A 20,425-nucleotide genomic window follows, 5' to 3' on the forward strand; every position below is an offset into this window, starting at 1 on the left:
TGAAAAGGAAATGATCCGTGCGGATATAATAATAACAAAAGCAATAATAGTAGTGAAAGTGAAGACACGGAGTACAGAATACAGGCCATGTAAGTGTACAACGCACAAGGTACATTTGCATGGTGGAAATGAGCGTTGGGCGAGATCGTAACATCCTATACACCGTCCAAGATATTCAATATACAGTATACAAGTACGCAAGAGTAAACTAAACGTATGTAACAATCCACTCTGCCCGACCCGTGCGGGCCAACCATAAGCAACAAACAGTTGGGTCTGCAGCAGTAAGCCAATCACATACTGTTCGTTCCTGAAAACACATCTAGACCCCAGGGGTAATTTTACGAATTTCACGAAATCCCGGCCTTTTTATGGTCTTTTCTCCCCTTTTCTCACTTCTCCCCCTAACCGCCTTTTCTCCATCAAAAGGCCCTTGCCCCCTCAACTTCCTTTCCTTTTGCTACCCACGTTCCTTGATATCACTGACCACCGCTTCACTCGTTCAGCGGGCATTCATTCTTTCTGTGTGGGCATTGAAATTCCAACATGAAGGGATCTCTTTTCGCCGCCGCCGCCATGGTGGGCTCTGCCATGGCTGACGGTGTTCACCGTCGCCATGATGCTTTCCACCAGCGTCGCGACGCTTCGTCCAGCATCTGGTCCTCCAGCGTCACCGCTAGCCCCTCTACCCCTGCTCTGGCTGAGGAGACCTGCGGCTGCACCACCAAGGTCATCACCTTCTACGGCTCGCCTACTCTGGTTCCTATCTCGACCGCTACGCCTACTCCCACCCCGGAGTCGACCAGCACTCTCACCAGCACTGTGCACTCTACCAGCACTAGCACACTGACTGTGACTGTCTCTCCCTCTTCCTCTTCCTCCGTGGCCCCGATCCCTGAGTCGACCAGCACCGTCGTCGTCCTGCCCACCCCCGGTGTCAGCACTTTCCCCTCCACTGGCACCTACACCATCCCGGCCACCACCATCACCGTGACCGACAGCACCACTGTTTGCGGTGCTACCTCCACTGAGGTCCCCAGCGGTACTCACACCTACGGCGGTGTTACCACCATTGTCGAGACCGCTACCACCGTCACCTGCCCCTACGCCACTGTCAAGCCCACCGGCAGCACCGTGACCAGCGTCATTGAGACCACCACCTATGTCTGCCCCTCGGCTGGTACTTACACCGTTGTGCCCCCTACCACCACCACTGTGCCCACCAGCACTGTCTTGGTCTACCCCACCCCCCAGACCGTCACCCCCGGCACCTACACCCAGCCCGAGACCACCGTGACCGTCACCCGCACCGACTACACCTATGTGTGCCCCTTCGCCACCCCTACTCTGGCCTCCACCACTGCCCCCGCTCCCGTCACCACCACTGCTGCCGCTACCACCACCGCTGCTCCCGTTGAGTCCACCACCAGCGCTGCTGCGACCAGCACCCCCACCTCCGGCTCCGGCCTCACTGGTGAGGGCCAGTACGGTATGACCTACTCTCCCTACACCGAGAACGGCAACTGCAAGACCAAGCAGGAGGTCCTCAAGGACATCCAGGTCATCAAGCAGAAGGGCTTCAACCTGGTCCGTGTCTACTCCAGCGACTGCAGCGGTCTCGAGTTCATCGGTGAGGCCTGCAAGGAGCTCGGCCTCAACATGATCGTCGGTGTCTACATCGACTCCACCGGCACCTCCGGCGCCCAGGAGCAGGTCCAGGCCATCGCCAAGTGGGCCCAGTGGTCCATGGTCGAGCTGATCGTCGTCGGTAACGAGGCCATCCAGAGCGGCTACTGTGACGCCGGTAGCCTGGCCTCCTTCATCGCCTCCGCCAAGTCTACCTTCAAGGCCGCCGGCTACACTGGCCAGGTCACCACCACCGAGCCCATCAACGTCTGGCAGCAGTATGGCGCCTCCGCCCTCTGCTCCGCCGTCGACCTCGTCGGTGCTAACATCCACCCCTTCTTCAACGCCGAGGTCACCGCCGAGAAGGCCGGTGAGTTCGTCGCTCAAGAGTTCAAGGTCCTCGAGCAGATCTGCTCCGGAAAGGACGTTGTCAACCTCGAGACTGGCTGGCCCAACGCCGGTCAGTCCAACGGTGCCGCTATTCCCGGTGTGTCTGAGCAGGCTGCCGCCGTCAAGTCCATCGCCAAGGCCGTCGGTTCCAAGTCTATCTTCTTCTCCTACTCCAACGACCTCTGGAAGTCCCCGGGTGCCTTCGACGTTGAGCAGCACTGGGGCTGCGCTGACGTCTTCTAAGCGTCACGTCTGAACGTTTGATTTGTTTTGGTCATTTTTTTTCTTTTCTGCAAAACTTGTACAGGAGGATAAGGAGTTTCAACCTTTACTCTCTCATTTGGTGTTGTCTATAGTCTGCGGATTATGGCGGGCCAAATTTCATTTCTTGGTTTCTATTTTTAAACTTTGTCCTGTTTTTAGTAGATACTCCTTTTATTTGATGTTGTCTACTGACCTGGTTGTGCCGACCCTTGTCTCTTTGTTCTTATGCTTTTAGTGTGTATATTGTTATTGATGTCTTCTTATGAGTTTCCCAGTAGCCAAGTAGTTCACCGCACATTCATGTTATATTGGCCTTGTACTTTGCCTTTTGTGCCTCGGCCCTACTTGTCAGGATCAAGTGTCTCAAGTACATGTACATCTGCCGCGTCGTTATTGTAAAAATGGTTTATTCTACTTCGAGTCGTAGATACGTGAAGTCCGCTTCCAAACCTTGACCTGCTGCACTCCGGAAGACCGTCCTTCTGTAGATGAATACTATAGAACTATTCCATTCCATGTCAACCTAACCCTTTTAAGGGATCACGACTAGCGTCAAGAACACCTTGGTGACCCAAATCAAGATCCCCACATTGGTATCGAAATGCCCAGGTAGGGGTACATGTACTCTCCATTGCCATTTAATATCAATCCTTCTACATCCAACACGCAACCCATGCTCGTATTATAATTATTTCAATATCAAGTTCCAGCTTGATAAGCCAGTGCTGCCTACAGCAAAACCGGAATTGATGCTATACAGATGTGAGATCACGATCATGGACCTTGACACTCTTTATAACATCATGCTGCGTTCGGTCATTTTTGTCCAGCGTCAGATATTCACCACACCTGTTCCTTCTCTTACACAATAAATGGAGATGACCATCAAACCTCTCATGGATACCCACCAAATCACAGCGCAAACCTTTCGTAAAAGTAGCAGGGGACTGATATTAAGAAATATGTACCATTAACCTGTTGATAAATACAATAGAAAACAACACATCCGTCCGACGATATGTATATCAGCCAACCCAAGAAAGGGTATCATCATGTCCAGAGTTAACCAACCATGCCGCAGTCATATCCAATATAGAGCTTCTTACAGCCGAGTGCAAGTCTGCGACATTAGTTAGCCCAGTCCCTAAGAACAACAAGTAACGAGAAATCCAAATACTGACACCATTGGAAGCACAAGTAAGTCCCTCACAGCAACACCCCTCAATACCACAGTTATCAGCAGTACAAGCCATGGTTTCCTACAACAGAGCGAGCAAAGTTAGCAATCGTCCCTGGTACATCCATCCATATATTCTCATCGACCGGATAAACACAAACTCACAGATTGACACGCAGTTTGAACCTTAGGCAATGCCTCAGGGAGAGCGACAGTGAGAGTAGCAAGGAAACCAAGAATAATAACCGAAGCGCGCATTCTGATTCGAATCGGTGAAGAAGAAATGGGACTGCGGTAGAAATGGAACAACGGTCGGTATCTGAGATGTGAGAGTGAAAGTGAGCGACCGAGCCAGATATAAAAATAGAAATAAATTGCAGAGGGGGATAAAAGTCATGTATGGATATGCATGTGCAGTTTCGGATTAATGTAAGGGCAAAGGAACGGTGTGCGGCATACGAACCTTGATTGTTGATCGTTAGTACACGAGGAAATGTAGTAGTTGACAGCTATGGAATATCAGATCAATTAAAGAAATGCTACTCCGTAAATGTATGTCGGACCCATTCTAGTCTTATAGCTTTTGGTAAATGTGGAGAAGGGAATGACACAGGCCACGCACTGGGGAAAGGATCTATCATTGTGCCTGAAACTGGGCTGGAGGATCTGCAGGGGCGGTTTCGGGATCGGCGTTATACGTGAGGGCTGAGGCCTGCCAAGTTGTTGTTTTGCTCTATGGCGTGGTTGGATGAGGCTTGCGAGTGTGACACTGTTGCTTAGATTGCCTGATTAATTTAGTGAGTACTTGTAGTGGGAGTTTACTATAGTTCTCGATGTCTTCGTTGACAACTGCCTTGTCACTGGTGGGGATTGTGGCGGATACATACAATATCGACAATCCACTCGCTGACTTCATACAACGTCACGCAATTATCAATTAAGTGAAGCTGCACCTGATGCTTTTGAATGTACAGAGTATATCAAATCAATATTCAATGGCCATGTCTCGGAAATAGACAAGCATCCGATACCGAGCCCCGATCCAGTACATGGGGCCTGGACTGCAGCGGCTGGCGATGATACCAAGCCCTTGGCATGAGATATTGCAAAGGACGCACGGTGCAGTTGAGGTTGGTGCTTTGCAGTGGCACACGGAACTTGCGTTGGCTGCCTAGAGTGGGAGTGATGTTCTGGGAGGTGGGCCGTGAGAGCTAGGGGGTTGGGGCCATGGGGATGGGGGCGGGAGGTTGGAGTGTGGCGGGTTGGATTCACATCAGAAGTGAGGAACGTCGAGAAGAGTGACAGTCCAGATGATAAGTAGTGAGATGTTAAAAATTGCTTGAAACTTCCATGTTTAACGATGGTGGTCCAGATTGACACCTGGAATTTCAGGCCACAATAAACCTGCCTTAAGTTAGCCACCCAGGCCACAACTACAGTGTAGGTTAGAAATCATTGACATTGTGATAATCTACAGCGGCTTTCATGCAAGTTATTTAATCTACGGGGACCGCTGAACCGTAGAGTCGAGTCTTTGATAATGCACAAAAGACCCTTTTCATCTCGAAATGCAACAGCAGAAGTCGAAAGTCAATCGGGATTGGCAAATGTAATTGTTCTTCTGACATATAGCTTGAGAACTAGGGATTCTCGATTCACACATAGAATAATAGGCCATTGCCAATCCGAGTACACTACAACGTCGGTAAAAATAGCCAATTCATGTAAGTAGAATCAGTTCAAGTCCACACGATCTCAGCTGAAATAAGATCTCGGCCCAGCCTATCGGTCACAGTTATCAGTGAGAAAAGGTAGGTTTGCCCGAGTTGAAGTATTACGTAGGAAAGGTTGCGCCCAAAAGCCGAAGAAGAAGGAATAGCAACTGAAAACGCGCGCTCATACACCCATTCGTAGAGATTCAGAAACTAGGCTAAGCCACAAGAGCCACCTGGGTCAGCGAGCGATAACACATGGCAAACAAGCGCAGATATCTTAGTCATATATAAATATCGGATTTGATGCGGATTTAAGTATGCAGTTAACTGGCTAAACCAGAACGTCCACAGCAGACAGTGACACAGACATCACCGAAATAGATAAGAATAACCAGCTGATTGCATTGGCTGGCTTGGTATGCATGCTTATTCCGAGGTTGGTTACTATTGGTTAGTCGTTTCTTTCAGCTTGATGACAGCGGGGACACCGAGTGTGGCGCATCGGCATGATTGTCTTCAGGTGAAGTATGTGGAGCTGACTAGTATCCCAATTACGACAAACCCCGATGTAGGGAATGTACACGAGGTTTAGTTTTATCAGCAGTTTATTGCTATAAGAGCGAGGATGACCAAAGAGAATTGTAGTGTATCTATGATTATACGTATTTCACATTTCACAGTTCACCGAAGATACTTTGCTAGTATGATCACCAAATTCTTGCCTTCTTTGCAGCCTACTCTTTTGCAGGTTTATCTTGCTTGGGTCGATGCTTGGTTATCCATCTCGGATGGTCATTACAAGCCCACTGAGAAGATTGTCTGCTTGGATGAGATAGCTTCTCTATTCGAAGAGGAGAACCTGCACCAGTCGATAACTCACTCTCGCTTGGTACATGTCATCTACTCATTTCAACAACATGTCAAACACGGAAGCGTCCGATTCGGAGGCCTAAATCCACCATCCTGCGAAGAAATCAACCTCATATCAGAAACATACAACCCACAAGTCATCTGCAAATGCGAAACCACAAATCCAGTCAAGCAAACAAAACCCACATGCAACGCCCTCTTAACCATGCAAGACATCATGGAAAAAGTCATATCCCGAGAGAACGAATGGCACAGCACCGGCCTATTCACACCAACGAAACTCCGCCTCGCCGTCGACGAACTGATCAACTCAAACACAGACCTCCAGCCAGAATCTCACACTTGCCAAGGTGCATCCGCATCATCCCACATCCCAACAATCAAAGCCCCGGACCGCCGCCCAAACCCATCAGTTGATAGCAACCCCCGAATAACGAACCAAATCTACCAAACCGCCGAACAACTCAAAATCTGCACAGATGCAAAATACTTCGGTGTGATTGCCTGTGGTGCCAGCCTCTGCGATGAAGGTCTTGCGCGCGCAGTAGCAGATTCCTGCAACGACATCCTTATCGGCGATTACTGCGAAGCAGCGGATGAAAAGGGTCTCAAGCTACTCCAGCAAGTCGGCGCGGCAGCAGTGGCATTTTTGAAAGTCTGCAATCTGGCTGGTCGGGTTGGTGACTGGCAATTTGATAACCTGGCTGCTTATATTGTCCAATGTCGGGTTCTAGGGTATTACCGGGACCATGGCCGGTCTCGACTTCGCGATGGAGTTTACGGAAGTCGCATGACTGGGCTTGGGGTTCATCGGCATATTGATGTTGCTGCTTTTCATGGAGTTATGACTGCTTCGTTGGGGACGGGGATGGTCATTGATGAGGGGCAGTATGCGAGTATTGTGGAGGCGGTGGTTTTTGTTAATGATTTTGTGGATATTCGCGGTGATACTATGCGAAAGCAACGGGAGAATGTTATTCTTCGGGGATTGCGGGGGAATCTTTGTCGGTACCTTGATCGGTCTATTGGGGAGTGTTTGGATGTTGTTGCTGATGTTGTTGAGGCGAGTGAAATTGGGGCTTTGGTTGTTATGGGTTATTGTAATTGGGCTATTATGTCGTCTCATCACAAGGTGTATGAGTTGGTTAAGGGGGTTCGGCCTGTTCGGAAGTATGGGTATTGTGAGTATACTTCTGTTGCGGATAATGCGCGGTATGAACGGTTGATTGAGGCGTTGCGACCATATGGTACACTTGGCAGTGATGGACCCAGTGTATTGAAGGAGAGGATTGAGATGGATAAGACCTATGATGTCTGTCGACAGTCACCCGAGTTGCATCTATCGTGGCTTGCTGATGCCGCCCGGAGTTTGTTGGAGCCGGCGACGTTGAGGCAGATTGTGGATGTGGTACATTTTGAGTGGAGCGGCGATGTGGGAGCTGTCGATTATTGCCCTTAAACATTGTAGACCGACTATATAGATATATGAACGAATCGATGATTTTCAAGCTTCAAAAGAATGGATCGGTGACTAAGTAGGGCAGTCCACGGATATGAGGAAATTCTTCGGCGCCACTCCACCCTCTTCTTCTTTTACCCCAGATCCCCAGATTTCAGAACAGAAAAAAGAAACATGGAAGAACCAACTCCAATATTAGAAGCCCGACTTCCTGAGACCTTCACTCCAATTGAAGAAGACTTTCTATCACCGGGCACATTCTCCAGCGCCGATGAATACGCAGCCAACCCCAGATTTCTAGAACTACAAGAAGAACTCCGCGGCGTCCTCTTCTCAGCAGTAGCAAGTCTCGAACCATCAAACTACACCCCAATCCCTCAACCAAGCGAACCACAACGCACACGACAAAGCCTAGATTTCACACGAGTGATATCAATCCCCAAAGTTCGCCTAATCTTCTACCTCAAAAACTGGATCACAGAATGCGCCCCGTACCTCGACAAATTCGACGAAGCCCGCCACTTCGGCGTGCACATCCCAATTCTAGCACAAGGCTCACCAGCCCTCTTCTACGCCATTCTCGCCTTCTCAGCCCGCCAAACAGAGCGCAAAGCATGTCTCGACAAAGCATACGACAGCCTCGAGCTTTACCAAGAATCAATCCGCCTCCTAGCTCCATGTCTCCAAGCGAAAGATCCAAACGTCCTCGTGACAGTCTGCATCTTAGCAGTCATGGAACTAATGTCCGTCAGTCCCCGCGACTGGCGACGCCACGTAGAAGGCTGCGCAGCCCTCTTCGAATCATTCAACGTAACCGGCCTCTCAGGCGGCCACCTCCAAGCCGTATTCTGGTGCTACGCCCGCATGGAATTATGCGGAGCGATCATCTCCAACGGCGCAGAAAGCACAGTCCTCCCGCTGGACAAATGGGTCCCAGCAATTCCAGCCAAAAGCGCCGAAGAAAAAGAATCCCGCATCCGCGATCTCTTCCGTGAACAGGGCCACGTCTCACCTGATATGCACGCCAACTGGGCCGTCTACCTCTGTGCCAAAACATGCGACCTCTCGAGTCGGCGCACGCGTTTCCTTGAATTAGGCGAGATATCTTCTGACCCGCGTCCATTCCCCGAACAATGGACCCGCCTCTGGGATGAATTACATTACTGGCTCGACCAACGACCACCAGCTATGCTCCCCATAAAAACAACAGGTATGGGGTCTGGCCAGATATTCCCGGAAATCCTATTCGCGCACTGGGCCGCGATCTCTGGGAACCAGTTATACCACGCGGCTTGTATAATGATGCTTGATATGAGGCCTGTAGAGCGAGGTCCGGTGGCAGCGTCTAAGCCGTATTTCTCGGCGATTTGGCATGCGCGTCGTGTGTGTGGGATTTCATTGACGAATCCTCACAGTGGGAATTTGATTAATGCTATTCAGCCGCTTTATATTGCGGGCAAGTTGCTCAGTCATCGCAGTGAGCATGTTGAGGTTGCGAAGCTTTTTAAGATTATTGAGAGGACGACTGGGTGGGGGGCTTTGTGGAGACTTAGGGATCTTGAGAGGGCTTGGGGGTATGAGACTGGGGAGATTTTGGGTGTTATTTAGATTATGTCTTGAATAGATGTGGTGTACATTGTATTCTGACTATTTGGTCTAATCTAAATGGCAATCTATATCTTAGCCACACATGGATATTTGCAAAATTTAGAGCGAGGGACCAAGTTTCAACCCTTTACTGCAAATCAGCACAAGACTTGGGATATTGCAAAGCATGCTTAATCCGCTGCTTAAGTCTATCGGCATCAACCTCAAAGACATAGTTCACCTCACGGATGCCCTGAGGCGCGAGAGCCTTCTGGTAAACATGGATATTGCCGTAGTTGGGGCTTCCGTAGGAGGTATCGACATCCAAGAACACTAAACAGGCAATTATTAGCCTCGTGACATTTCCTAGAGTCCCTTATAAGGTTTTGACATACCTGAAGTTTGGTTGACGGAAATCGTAGGATCAACCATCAACGCAGCAGCCGTTTCATCCCAGAATGGGAACGAGAGATCGTAGTACTTGTTGAAGAGCTCGCTGTATGGATTCGGCACCGAAAGTACCTCCTCCTTGAACTCCTTCGTGGGGAAGACCTGATTAGCGACATTACCAGCGATGGTAATGTTAGGGAAATCAGCAGTCAAGGCGATCTTCGATGCTTCGGGGTCGATCATGAGGTTGATCTATAGACGGATCAGCGGAGAAACAAACCACCTGGGAAATAATTCTTACATCAGATTGGTAATCAGCAAGCATAATACTTCCCGTCGCCTCAAGCATATTCAAATCAACATATCCGCCCATAATAACAAGATCCTTAGCAAGCGACGCGAACATCGGATCCATACGCACTGCCAGCGCGATATTCGTCAATGCTCCGGCCGAGTAGATAGATACCTGGCCAGGATACTTGTGAACCATCTCGACCATAAAGTTCGCCGCGGATGTCGAGTTCTCCGGTCGGCCTTTAGGGAATCCCTCCTTGAACGCCTCCTTGACAATGCGATTGGGGTCGCCGGAGGTGGGATCATTGCCCTCGGCTTCAAGGGTCTTGTTCTCGGGCGCGAAGGCGCCTTCCCAGGGGAGTTTGCCGTGGATTGTTTCCCATGCTTGGAACCGTTGTGGTGTGTTTATGAGTGGCCATGTGGCGCCTGCGTAGACGGGGATGCAGCTTAGGTTTCCTGCTTCTAGGGTTGCCACGGCGTGGAGGGCGCCTTGGGCTTGCCAGCTGTTTGCCGTGTCTGGGATTGTGTCAGTGGTGGTCTGATACTGTGAAAGTTGATGTATAGTGTACTGTACTCACCTGAGGCCAGGCCTAGAATTTCCACATCGCCGTCTAGGGCAATCAGGTACGGAACAAAACCCGCTGTATACCAATCATTGTCCATGATGGCATAGTGCTTATCCGCCTGCAGAGCTGCAAGCCCGCCTGTCACCAAGCAGAGTAGCGGAGCCGACCAATGCATGTTCACTTTGGGATGTAGGGTATGCTTGCCGAATGCAGATGTCCCTGAATATACTCAATTTCAATGCCAGACATCTTCTCTCGACCTTTTATACTGAATACCATCGCGGCCCCAGCTTTCCCCGACAGTGCGGCCCATTCCGAAGAGTAATGCTTGGACGATCTCGGGTTCCCCAGTGTTGATCTGCTTGGACTTAGCCAAATCGGCGAGACAAAGGCTCTGATTTCCTCAATTGGAGTTAACCCCACACTCTGTAAAGCCAGAGAATAGGGCGCCGACCGAGACATATCATGTGAAGCCAGTGTGGGCTCAGCCATGCAGGGTTTGTGGAGTTGGGGAATTCCGAGATTTCCACTCTTTTCCGTCTGAGAGGCCGACGTTAGCCGAATCGGGAGGTCGTAGGCTACGAATCGCCCTATTTGGCTTAGCGGTCGGGATTCTCCACGTTTTGCCTCCACAAAATGTTTGGGGTTCCGGGGGAATTTTGCGTTGCAGCGAGTCGGGACGCCGAGATGAGAGTTTTTTTACTCACGTGGCGCCACTTTGAGAACTTAAGCAAATTCAGGTGTAGAGTGACTGAGATGAGGTGAAAAGTGAGTATATATGGGGCCCCATTTCCCCCGTGTTTTCCTTTCCCCACGTTTGAGATTTGTGACTTGAGACTTCACCTTGAGAGACTTGACTCAATTGCCCATCATGGATGTCATCGCTAAGAAGTCCATGTGGCAGTCCATCTTCGAGAACCCCAAAGTCCTCTTCATCGCTTTCTTCGCCTCGTAAGTCCTCACCAACCCCACTACGAACAACACTAACCTCCCCAGATTCGGTGGTTTCGAATATGGCTACCAACAAGGTGTCCTGGGCCAATCCCTGGTGATGACCCGGTTCACAGAGAACTTCCCAACAGTCGTGGCCTCCTCAACAGCAACGGGCTGGCTCACCTCCGTCCTCCAACTGGGCGGTATCGTTGGCTCCCTATCAGCCGGTATCCTAGGCGAGATCTACTCGCGCAAGTACACTATGTTCTTCGCCTGTTGCTGGGTTATCCTCGGCAGCTACCTGTACGTCGGCGCAACAGCCGGCAACCCGTCCCTGCTCTACGCCGGCCGATTCTTCACCGGATTGGGTGTTGGCTTGTTCAGCGGTGTCGGTCCTCTCTACAACGCCGAACTGGCAGCGCCTGAGATGCGCGGTCTGCTCGTTTCTTTCTACCAGTTCGCGACCATTCTCGGAATTATGATTTCTTTCTGGGTCGGGTATGGAAGTAACAATATTGGCGGGACGGGCGCGACTCAGTCTGATCTCGCTTGGCGCTTGCCTTCTATTATTCAGGGTATTCCTGCTGTCGCATTGGCCTGTGGTATCTGGTTTATGCCATTCTCGCCCCGCTGGCTTGTGAAGCAGGGCCGTGATCAGGAGGCTCAGCAGACTTTGGCATGGATGCGCAAGGTTCCTGTTGAGCATGAGCTCGTCCAAGTTGAATACCTTGAGATTAAGGCTGAGGCTGTCTTTGAGGAGCGCGCTTTTGCGAAGGCTTCGCCTAAGCTTGCGGATAGGGAGAAGAAGAGTATTTTCATGAACCAGATTGCGCAGTATGCCAATTGCTTCCGCACTATGGATAACTTCAAGCGGGTTTGTATTGCTTGGTTGGTTATGTTCTTCCAGCAGTGGAGTGGTATTGATGCTAGTAAGTTGGTTGATCTGGTTTGGTTGTTCTTTGCTAATGTTGGTTTCAGTCATCTACTATGCGTCCAATGTGTTTGTTAGTCTCGGTCTCACTGGTGGTACTATTGCTCTGTTGGCGACTGGTGTGACCGGTGTCGTTTTCATCATCAGCACAGTTCCTGGAATGGTACGTCAACAATCCAAGAGGATATGAACCATTGCTAACAATACCAGTTGGTCATCGATAAAATCGGTCGCAAGCCCATGCTCTTGGGTGGCTCCATCGTCATGTTCTGCAGCATGGTGATTGTGGGCGTGATTGTCGCTAAATTCCAGCATGACTGGCCCGGCCATGTCGCCGCCGGCTGGACAGCAGTTGGTAAGTAAATTCCATGCGACCATTCGTCCACAGGATCTGACAAACTCGCAGCTCTAATCTGGCTATACATTGCTGGCTTCGGCGCAACCTGGGGCCCCGTCTCATGGACCCTTGTCTCAGAAATCTTCCCCCTCTCAATTCGCGCCAAGGGAGCATCAATCGGCGCGTTCAGCAACTGGATCAACAACTTCGCCATCGCCTTCTTCGTACCGCCCATGCTTCAATCCTGGGAATGGGGCACTTACATCTTCTTCGCGGGATTCCTCCTGGTCGGCATCGTTTGGGTCTGGTTCTTCCTGCCCGAAACCAAGGGAGCAACCCTGGAAGAAATGGACCGCGTCTTCAAGAGTAACGCCGGCGAGGCAGACGCGGAACTCCTCCGCGAGGCTCAGCGCGATGTTGGCCTGACCGACTTTATTGCGCGCATGGGATCCGCTACTGGCCGCGATCTGGAGAAGATGGAGGGGTCGCAGTATATTGAGAAGCTTTAGAGCTTTTAATTAATGGAAGTAGCTATTCAAGCAATCGGCATAGCTTTAGTGATACCAAAAATGCAAGTAATGAATGATGTTCCGCACTTCACCTCCAACCTCAACTTCAATCTCGTCATAGTTCCCCATATATCCAAACCCACACATCAACCCCATCATAAATCTCGGAACGTCGGGTGGCGTCTAAACCCATCTCCATCTCCATCTCCATAAACTACCTCATTAGGCCAAAAGGCAGAGAAAACTCTTCGGATCGTCAACCCGATATAATCCCCACACTCGGCTCGACTCTCCCCATTGGTGGCGCCCGCCAAAGCCAAATCACGGCCATCTCCGAATCAAGAACTGCGGAGCCTCCACTCCCTTCTTTTCTCTCGACGGTGTCTACATGTATACATCAAAATGCCCAGAAAACCCACGCCGGCAGCCAAGCAGCGCGTGAGGACGGGTTGTTTGACGTGTCGCAGGCGCAGAAGAAAATGTACGTGTCACGTGCTTGGACGTTCCGGTGATGGTACTCCATGATACTCGATACTGACGCTGTTTCTGTAGGTGATGAGCAGAAGCCCAGATGTGCGAATTGTGAGGTAAAGGGATTTGCTTGTAAATATGGAGCTGATTTGGCGTTTGTTTCGCCGAGGGCTGGTCTTGCGCATGGGTCGGGGTTGGGGCAGGGGTATAGCTCTATCACGGTATGCTATTCCAGTTTCCAAGCTGAACCAGAAGTATTTGACGAACAGTGTGCTGACCTTGTATAGTTTGTTGATGACTCGCCTCTTGCAGCTGGGAGTAAAGAAAAATCGAAGGAGCAGCAGCCTCCACCAGATGAGGCACAGAACAATCCTGCGTTCGCTGATGGTCTGCAGTCATCAGTTGGAAGCCATGATGACACGGGAGATGGTCGGGCTTTTGAATTTCAAAGCATTTTATCGGCCGACGTGCCGAGTGTTGATTTCTCAGAACCTCCAATTCCATATATTGGAAGACGGAGCACGCCAGATGCCCGGTTCATGACTAGTCCTCCCTACTTTAGACATGTGGGTTCTGTTCCTAGTTCACAGACAATTGAGCGCCGGGGGCTACTCGCAAATGGAAGCCAAGAAACCGATCTGCTGCGACATTTCCGTTATCATGTTGGTCCGTGGATTGACACCGGAGATCCTGAGCTCCCATTCGGACTTCAAGTGTTGCTACTTTCGCGGACGAATCGGGCTTTACAAGCTGCGGTGCTTTCCCTCTCTGCTGGTCAGAGACTGCTTCTGCCATTTGCGACCAGTGAGGATGTTGAGAATAGTCGGCAGTTCCGGAAAGAGGCGAAAGAGAGTCTTGCGGTCGAGTCTGATTTGGCTAGACATGCTGGTCAAACACTCTTGATGCTTCAAGACGTTTTGCCTGCTGGACCACAGCAGTGGAGGAATATTCTTATGCACAGCATAGAACAAGGATGTGACTTTTCATCGCAGGCTGGTCTGGGAGAAGAGGTTGGAGAGGCGTTGTTATGGCTTTACTTTCGACTCGGTATGTGGGAGACTTGTACCAAACATAGTATCAGCTAACTCACCACTGTTTTGTTATAGATCTCGCAGGCTGCATCTCGTCTTCCAAGCCACCGCTCATTCCTTTTCGATCATTACTGCGGCGCGACGGTACATTAATACACCACCCACAATCTCAAATCCAGCCCCAAACCGTCAACCGTGCATACAAAAATATTCTATGTCTACTCGGACATTGCTTGTCTCTGATATACGGAGACCCCGAAATGCCGTCTCCGCATGCAACGGCCCCAGAACTCGCATTCCCCTCACTCCGACAATCACATTTCCTCTCCCAATGGACCTTCCTCTGGACAGACTGTCAGAAATGGTACAACGAGCGCCCAGAAGATGTCCAGCAGATTGTGGATATTCGAGGTGGAGAGGCCGATCAAATCGATCCTGATCACAACTCGTCCTTCCCGATTCTTATCTACACGACGCCAATGGCGCTGGTCGCTAATGCTGTCTACCATATTACCTCTCTGCTACTATTGACGCACAAACCGCGGCTTTTGAAATCCCTTCCAGGTGCTAGGTGTTACACCTCGCATATTTGGCATGCACAGTCGATAGCTGGGATTGCAGCAAGCAATGATTCCCCGGAGCAATGGGACCCGATTTTAATTGCGGGTCTTCTCACTATTGCCCGCGATATGACACATGAGTCGCAACAAGTTGTGTTGTTGGAACGATTAGCCAGGATCACTGCCACGACGGGAATAAATCTTGACCGGGAGACTAAGGCGCTACAAGCATCGTGGAACATGGCGCGATATGAGGAGGAATTTGACGATGAAGCTGATATATGATTTCATAACTATACCCACAAAACGCCGTTTACTTTCTATTACATCATGTGCCCGTTTATTTTCAACTTCACTCCATGTCATAAGCAAATGGAATACTTTGCATCGCGCCCCGACGCTGCACACACATGGCCGCAGCAGCATTAGCCACCGAGACAGCTTGTTCGATCTCCTCAAACTCGTCCAACCCCTTCCCAGTAGCAAGGAACCGCGCCACAGCAGTCGAGAAATACCCAACGAAAGTGTCCCCTGCCGCAGTGGTATCAATGACTTGAGCAACCTTCACACCAGCAACAGTCCCACACTTCCCAGCGCGAGTAGAGAAATAAACACCCTTAGCACCAAGCGTAATAAGAACAACCTCAACCCCAGCCATTTCATGGAACTTCCCCGCAAACTCAGCAGGATCAAACTGATCTTCATCAACACAAACATCCCCCAGAACAGGAAGCCCAGCAATCGACCTCGCCATCTGCACAACCTCCGTCTCATTCATGATCAAAACAGCCGTACCATGCAACGCAGAAAGTGGAATGCCTTCAGGGAAAACAGGCGCCGGGTTAAAAACAACCCTGGCCTCGCCGCTCCCAGTCTTCCCATTAAAATACTCCAACAAACCCACAGTCGTCTCCCGCGGAATCTCACCCTGCAAAACAACAACCTCAGACCGTTGCGTAACACGAACAATCCCATCCACATCGCCCATCAATCCACCGTGATTCGCACCAGGAACAACAAGAATTCGATTCTCCCCACTCCCCTCTTCAACAATAATACTTGCAGACCCAGTCTGCGCAGTAACAGATTGTTCAATCGATCCCGTGTTAACACCCGATTTCTCCAGTGCTGGCTGAAGGAGCGTGGTATAGTATGGATCATCGGCACCGACGCTGCCAATCATGCTCACGGTTACATCTTGTTTCTCTTTTGATGTATATGAGGCGCGGCCTGCTGCTACGGCTTGGTTGCCGCCTTTTCCGCCCGCTAGCACGCTCAACGAGGTTGCTGTGAGCGTCTCTCCTGGGCCTGGGCAGCGGGGGGTCGCTGTTACAAAGTCGATATTTAGGGAGCCAATTATTGTTATGTGTGGGTTTTGGGGTGGCATTTTGGCTTTGGAGGTTTGTTTTGGATGTTTGAAAGCTGTTGGTAAACTTTGGTGGTTGTGGTAAGTGTATTCGTGGTAGTTGCTTTATGTGTAGATTGGTTGGACTCGGAGATTGAGTAAGAAAGAAGAATTGAACCTCAAAGGTCAGAAACATGCGATGCCGACCTTTCTTATTTTTTCGGCATCTTGCCCCGTCGGGATGGTTCTATACTTACCGATATCCTGTCTAGATTGGGAGGGCGTAGGCTCTGTACCCCCAAAGGGGTTAGACTGGCGCAGATGAACGCCCAATAAGGTTTAGCGCGGGGAACCTCCCAAAAAAGTTTCTTCGTTCGATGAGTTCAGTGGCACGAGGTATACGATTTGTATACTGATAATGCAAACAGGGAAAGGTTAAGATGGGCCGGAATAGAGCTGTCTTGCTACTTTCCGCACGCCTGCTTTCGGTTATTTCTCATGGACTAGCAGAGAGGTTCGCTTTTTTACGTGCTCTTTGCCCTGAGGCTACCATCCTGTTGTTCTAGTTGTTTAACGCTTGGCTTGAATTGCCCGCCTTGTAACTATCAGGCTCCTTGGCCCAAGGTTGTGTAAATCTACCCCGATCAATATTAATGAGTATGCTTTACTCATCTCCTCGTCCCATATATCAACCGAGTAAGTAGAATTATATACAAAACCTGTCGTCTTAAACGAATGATCTATTAAAAATACACAACATAAACCGCTTCACAACGAATACGGCTCCACCTAAGGAGGGCCGATCCAATCAAATCTCACATTCCATTCATCCACATCAATCAAGAGCTGGCATTAAGCTCACTGAGAATTTCATCAGCAGCCTTCTCGGCAACCATGTAGGTAGACACAGCCGTGAAAGTACCCGGAATCTTGGGGTAAACGGAAGCATCAACGACACGGAGACCCGAGACACCACGAACACGGAATTTGGAGTCCAACACAGCCATAGGGTCATCATCAGCACCAATGGGGCAAGTGCAAGAGGCATGGTGACCCCAAGCGCCATCCTTGACATATTGCTCAATATCCTCCTTGGACTGGACGTCAGCACCGGGGAGAACTTCCGTAATATTGACGAGCTGGCGCTTGAACGCGTCACGGGCGAGCTCGACGGCGTCGTAGAGAGCAGTGAGATCGGCTGCGTAGTCGCCGACACCGGTGTCGAAGTAGTTGAAGGTGATCTTGGGCATGTCCAGGGGATCGGCGGACTGCAGGGCAACAGTGCCGGCAGTGTTGCGCGGGTGAGCTTTGAGGATGGCCCAGGTGAACCAGTTGTGTTCGTCTGTGGCGTTAATGCTGTAGTCGGGGAAGTAGCCGCGGAAGTTGACGGGTCCTCCGAAGCAGAAGATGTCGAAGTTATCGTCGGTTGTGGTACTCTTGTAGAGCATGGTGGCAGCGAGACCGGGGGATGAGTAGATACCGCGGTCACCGAGAATGGGAGTCTCCCAGCGGTTGATGCAAGGGTCTTCCTGGTCGCGAATGCTGAAGGTGCATTTGTCTAGGCAGGAGAAGTCCTCCTCGATCTTGCCCTGCACTGAGATCTCGTAGTGGTCCTGGAGGTTGGTGCCGACACCGGGGAGATCCTTGATGACTTCGATTCCAAACTTCTTGAGCTCATCGGCGGGACCGATACCACTCAATTTGAGGATCTGGGGAGAGTTGTACACTCCGCCGGCAACAATAACCTCACGAGAAGCAGTGGCGGAACCGGGGATACCGGCGAGAGCCGACTTCGACATTGGGCTGGCCCTGTAGAGGTGCTCGCCATCGAGGAACTCGACACCGGTGGCACGGGGCGGGGTGCTCTCATCGAAGGTCACTTTGGTGACGTGGGTGTTCATGCGGACATCTAGAGGGTACTTCTTGGAGCCATCGTCATTCTTGGCATCCCGGACAGCGATAATGAATTCGCGAGGACCATTGCGGTGGGCATCATCAGTCGCGATAGGAATTTGATAGTAGCCAGGCTCGGTGTCACGGGTTTTAGCATCAGCATTGGTGTCGCCAGCCAACAGAGTGCCAATATTTATGATGTTATCGGTGAGGTTACCGAGAGCAAAAGCACCGCCGGTGAGCATACTCAAGAGCTGGGGGTCCTCCAAGACAATGCTAAGGGGCGCCGTCTCGGTCGACAGCCAGCCATCGTAGCCGTGACCCTTAGCTCCGGGAAGCAAGTAACCATTCTTTTCCATCTTGGTGAAGTACTTGCGCATGTTGTCAGGTGTCCAAGAGCTATCGCCGGTAAGGGTCGAGATGAATTCGAAGTCAGACTGGTGGGGATAGACTGCAATCAAGGCGTTATGAGCAGTGCATCCACCGAGAGTACCTGTCCGAGGATAGAGGGTTCCCTTCATGGTCGAGTTCTCTGGAGGATTCAGGCCAGTGTATAACTCGCCGTCAGGTGTTTCGTAGCTCGTTTTCCAATCGCGAGCCTGGCGCTCTTCATCTTCGTAGTGATGCACGAAGAAGTTCCAGGAAAGCTTCTCGTCCTCGGAGGCTCTGGCCGAGTAAGCAGGGATGGTATAATTGTAAGTTTCACCCTGATCATCACCAGCCTCAAGGAGAAGGGTCTTGTGGCCAGCCAAAGCGAGGCGGGCAGCCAGAGGGCCACCACCAGCACCGGATCCAACAACGACATACTCATAACCGGTGATGTTGACGGCCGTGCTCAAGCCGGCCGTGGCGACCAGCAGGCCGAACAAATGGGAAAGAATCATAATAATAAAGAGTGACTATGGGTGAATTGCGATTTGCATGCAGGGATACCATCACGGGTTTTATACCAAGTGTCTTTTCCCCTGAGACTGGATAACTCGTATGCATTGTGCGTTTTCTCAAAAGCCGTTGAAGAAATGCCGCGGCCTCAACTAGCTCGTGGAGATCTACGGTAATTGTACCCACAAACAGCTTGAGACACCTGAGCCTAGTATGTTTACGGTGGAAATTCCCGAACGATCTTCGCAACTTTACATTCGGACTCCGCAGCGTTACCTGCCACCCCTGCTGATCGCGAAGGGCTCCACATACCTCGGGGGTTTCTCCTTTTAGCACAAGTTTCCTTCATTTCGCCAAGCCCTGTGGAGATTTCAGGGGGTTCATTGTCATTGCCGTTACGGAGTCCGGAGGCTCGTTTACTACACCGTCTTTCTACACCACAATGCCCTTCAGTGCTTTATTGTAGCTAGTGATCTCAGAATTTTGAGCCCTGTCATAGAGTTTATACATTTAGGCTTACACGTAGCTATTTAAGTGGAACTCCCTGGGTCCGTCCTTGCAACGGTTTGACAGATTTAACAGTGGAATACGTTTCGCTCTCGCTCCGGGTTCACCAAGTGGATACAACATCACCAAGGCAGGCCCCAGTTCTCGACTTAGCATCGGTCTCTTTGCGTTCCTTGATTTTCTCTTCTATTCATTGGCAGAGAATCTTCCTTACAGAACCGTCACTTAGGAAAATGCCTCGGGCTCTTTTCTTATTGTAGTTTTTACAAATAGCTTTGCTATCTTAGAGCTTAGTGAATAGTCCGGTAGCTACGGTCTAAGCATAATTATTGTACCGAGAAAGAGCTAGAAAGCAACAAGCTATGTTGGCACTCTGTTTCAATCGACTGTGGTTCAGGTTGGGTTGGCCCTCACCCCCGGGTGTGAGCATTCTCGCTGTTCGATAAAACAAGCAAAAGCAGAAACGAGAGTGCGAAAAAAAAAACCACAAAAACATACAACAGTAAGGATTCGCTAGTGGTCACCCACCTAACTACTAACTTACCGGCGTGTGGCTTAAGTACGGCTGAGCGGACGGGAAGCCCTGTTCTCCACACCCTGTGGTCGTATGTACTTGTTTTAAGTATTAGAACGAATTATATAGGATGTAGACTTAGACAGGCTATATAGATCGGGTGGTTTCCTCGTA

General features: G+C 50.4%; 9 protein-coding genes across 9 annotated transcripts; 5 read left to right on the forward strand and 4 right to left on the reverse strand.

Annotated features, from left to right (window-relative positions):
* Positions 1-546: 546 nt before the first annotated feature.
* On the forward strand, positions 547-2,259 carry btgE (putative cell wall glucanase (Scw11); the record flags this gene model as incomplete). The annotated part of the gene is made up of 1 exon (XM_022633674.1): positions 547-2,259. The coding sequence occupies one exon, from the start codon at positions 547-549 to the stop codon at positions 2,257-2,259; it is 1,713 nt and encodes a 570-aa protein (XP_022486254.1).
* A 1,123-nt stretch (positions 2,260-3,382) lies between these two features.
* On the reverse strand, positions 3,383-3,715 carry PENARI_c015G09235 (uncharacterized protein; the record flags this gene model as incomplete). The annotated part of the gene is made up of 3 exons (XM_022633860.1): positions 3,383-3,400; positions 3,462-3,539; positions 3,623-3,715. 3 exons carry the CDS (start codon positions 3,713-3,715, stop codon positions 3,383-3,385), a joined length of 189 nt encoding a protein of 62 aa, XP_022486459.1.
* Positions 3,716-6,247: 2,532 nt separating this feature from the next.
* Positions 6,248-7,501, forward strand: PENARI_c015G08278 (uncharacterized protein; the record flags this gene model as incomplete). Its single annotated transcript, XM_022633837.1, has 1 exon — positions 6,248-7,501. One exon carries the CDS (start codon positions 6,248-6,250, stop codon positions 7,499-7,501), a length of 1,254 nt encoding a protein of 417 aa, XP_022486478.1.
* Positions 7,502-7,675: 174 nt separating this feature from the next.
* On the forward strand, positions 7,676-9,109 carry PENARI_c015G02696 (putative C6 transcription factor; the record flags this gene model as incomplete). The annotated part of the gene is made up of 1 exon (XM_022633717.1): positions 7,676-9,109. The coding sequence occupies one exon, from the start codon at positions 7,676-7,678 to the stop codon at positions 9,107-9,109; it is 1,434 nt and encodes a 477-aa protein (XP_022486311.1).
* Positions 9,110-9,236: 127 nt separating this feature from the next.
* PENARI_c015G02678 (uncharacterized protein) lies at positions 9,237-10,513 on the reverse strand (the record flags this gene model as incomplete). Its single annotated transcript, XM_022633715.1, has 4 exons — positions 9,237-9,421; positions 9,484-9,730; positions 9,780-10,288; positions 10,351-10,513. The coding sequence occupies 4 exons, from the start codon at positions 10,511-10,513 to the stop codon at positions 9,237-9,239; spliced, it is 1,104 nt and encodes a 367-aa protein (XP_022486323.1).
* Positions 10,514-11,209: 696 nt separating this feature from the next.
* Positions 11,210-13,048, forward strand: PENARI_c015G08277 (sugar porter family MFS transporter; the record flags this gene model as incomplete). Its single annotated transcript, XM_022633836.1, has 5 exons — positions 11,210-11,289; positions 11,335-12,200; positions 12,250-12,365; positions 12,413-12,557; positions 12,609-13,048. The coding sequence occupies 5 exons, from the start codon at positions 11,210-11,212 to the stop codon at positions 13,046-13,048; spliced, it is 1,647 nt and encodes a 548-aa protein (XP_022486436.1).
* Positions 13,049-13,450: 402 nt separating this feature from the next.
* PENARI_c015G02689 (uncharacterized protein) lies at positions 13,451-15,395 on the forward strand (the record flags this gene model as incomplete). The annotated part of the gene is made up of 4 exons (XM_022633716.1): positions 13,451-13,486; positions 13,601-13,630; positions 13,807-14,566; positions 14,626-15,395. The coding sequence occupies 4 exons, from the start codon at positions 13,451-13,453 to the stop codon at positions 15,393-15,395; spliced, it is 1,596 nt and encodes a 531-aa protein (XP_022486440.1).
* A 67-nt stretch (positions 15,396-15,462) lies between these two features.
* Positions 15,463-16,497, reverse strand: PENARI_c015G05155 (ribokinase; the record flags this gene model as incomplete). Its single annotated transcript, XM_022633772.1, has 1 exon — positions 15,463-16,497. The coding sequence occupies one exon, from the start codon at positions 16,495-16,497 to the stop codon at positions 15,463-15,465; it is 1,035 nt and encodes a 344-aa protein (XP_022486411.1).
* A 797-nt stretch (positions 16,498-17,294) lies between these two features.
* Positions 17,295-19,232, reverse strand: PENARI_c015G12118 (GMC family oxidoreductase; the record flags this gene model as incomplete). The annotated part of the gene is made up of 1 exon (XM_022633928.1): positions 17,295-19,232. One exon carries the CDS (start codon positions 19,230-19,232, stop codon positions 17,295-17,297), a length of 1,938 nt encoding a protein of 645 aa, XP_022486414.1.
* Between the last annotated feature and the right edge of the window lie 1,193 nt (positions 19,233-20,425).

The sequence above is a fragment of the Penicillium arizonense genome (assembly GCF_001773325.1).
Source record: "Penicillium arizonense strain CBS 141311 chromosome Unknown PENARI_contig015, whole genome shotgun sequence".
Lineage (NCBI taxonomy): Eukaryota > Fungi > Ascomycota > Eurotiomycetes > Eurotiales > Aspergillaceae > Penicillium > Penicillium arizonense.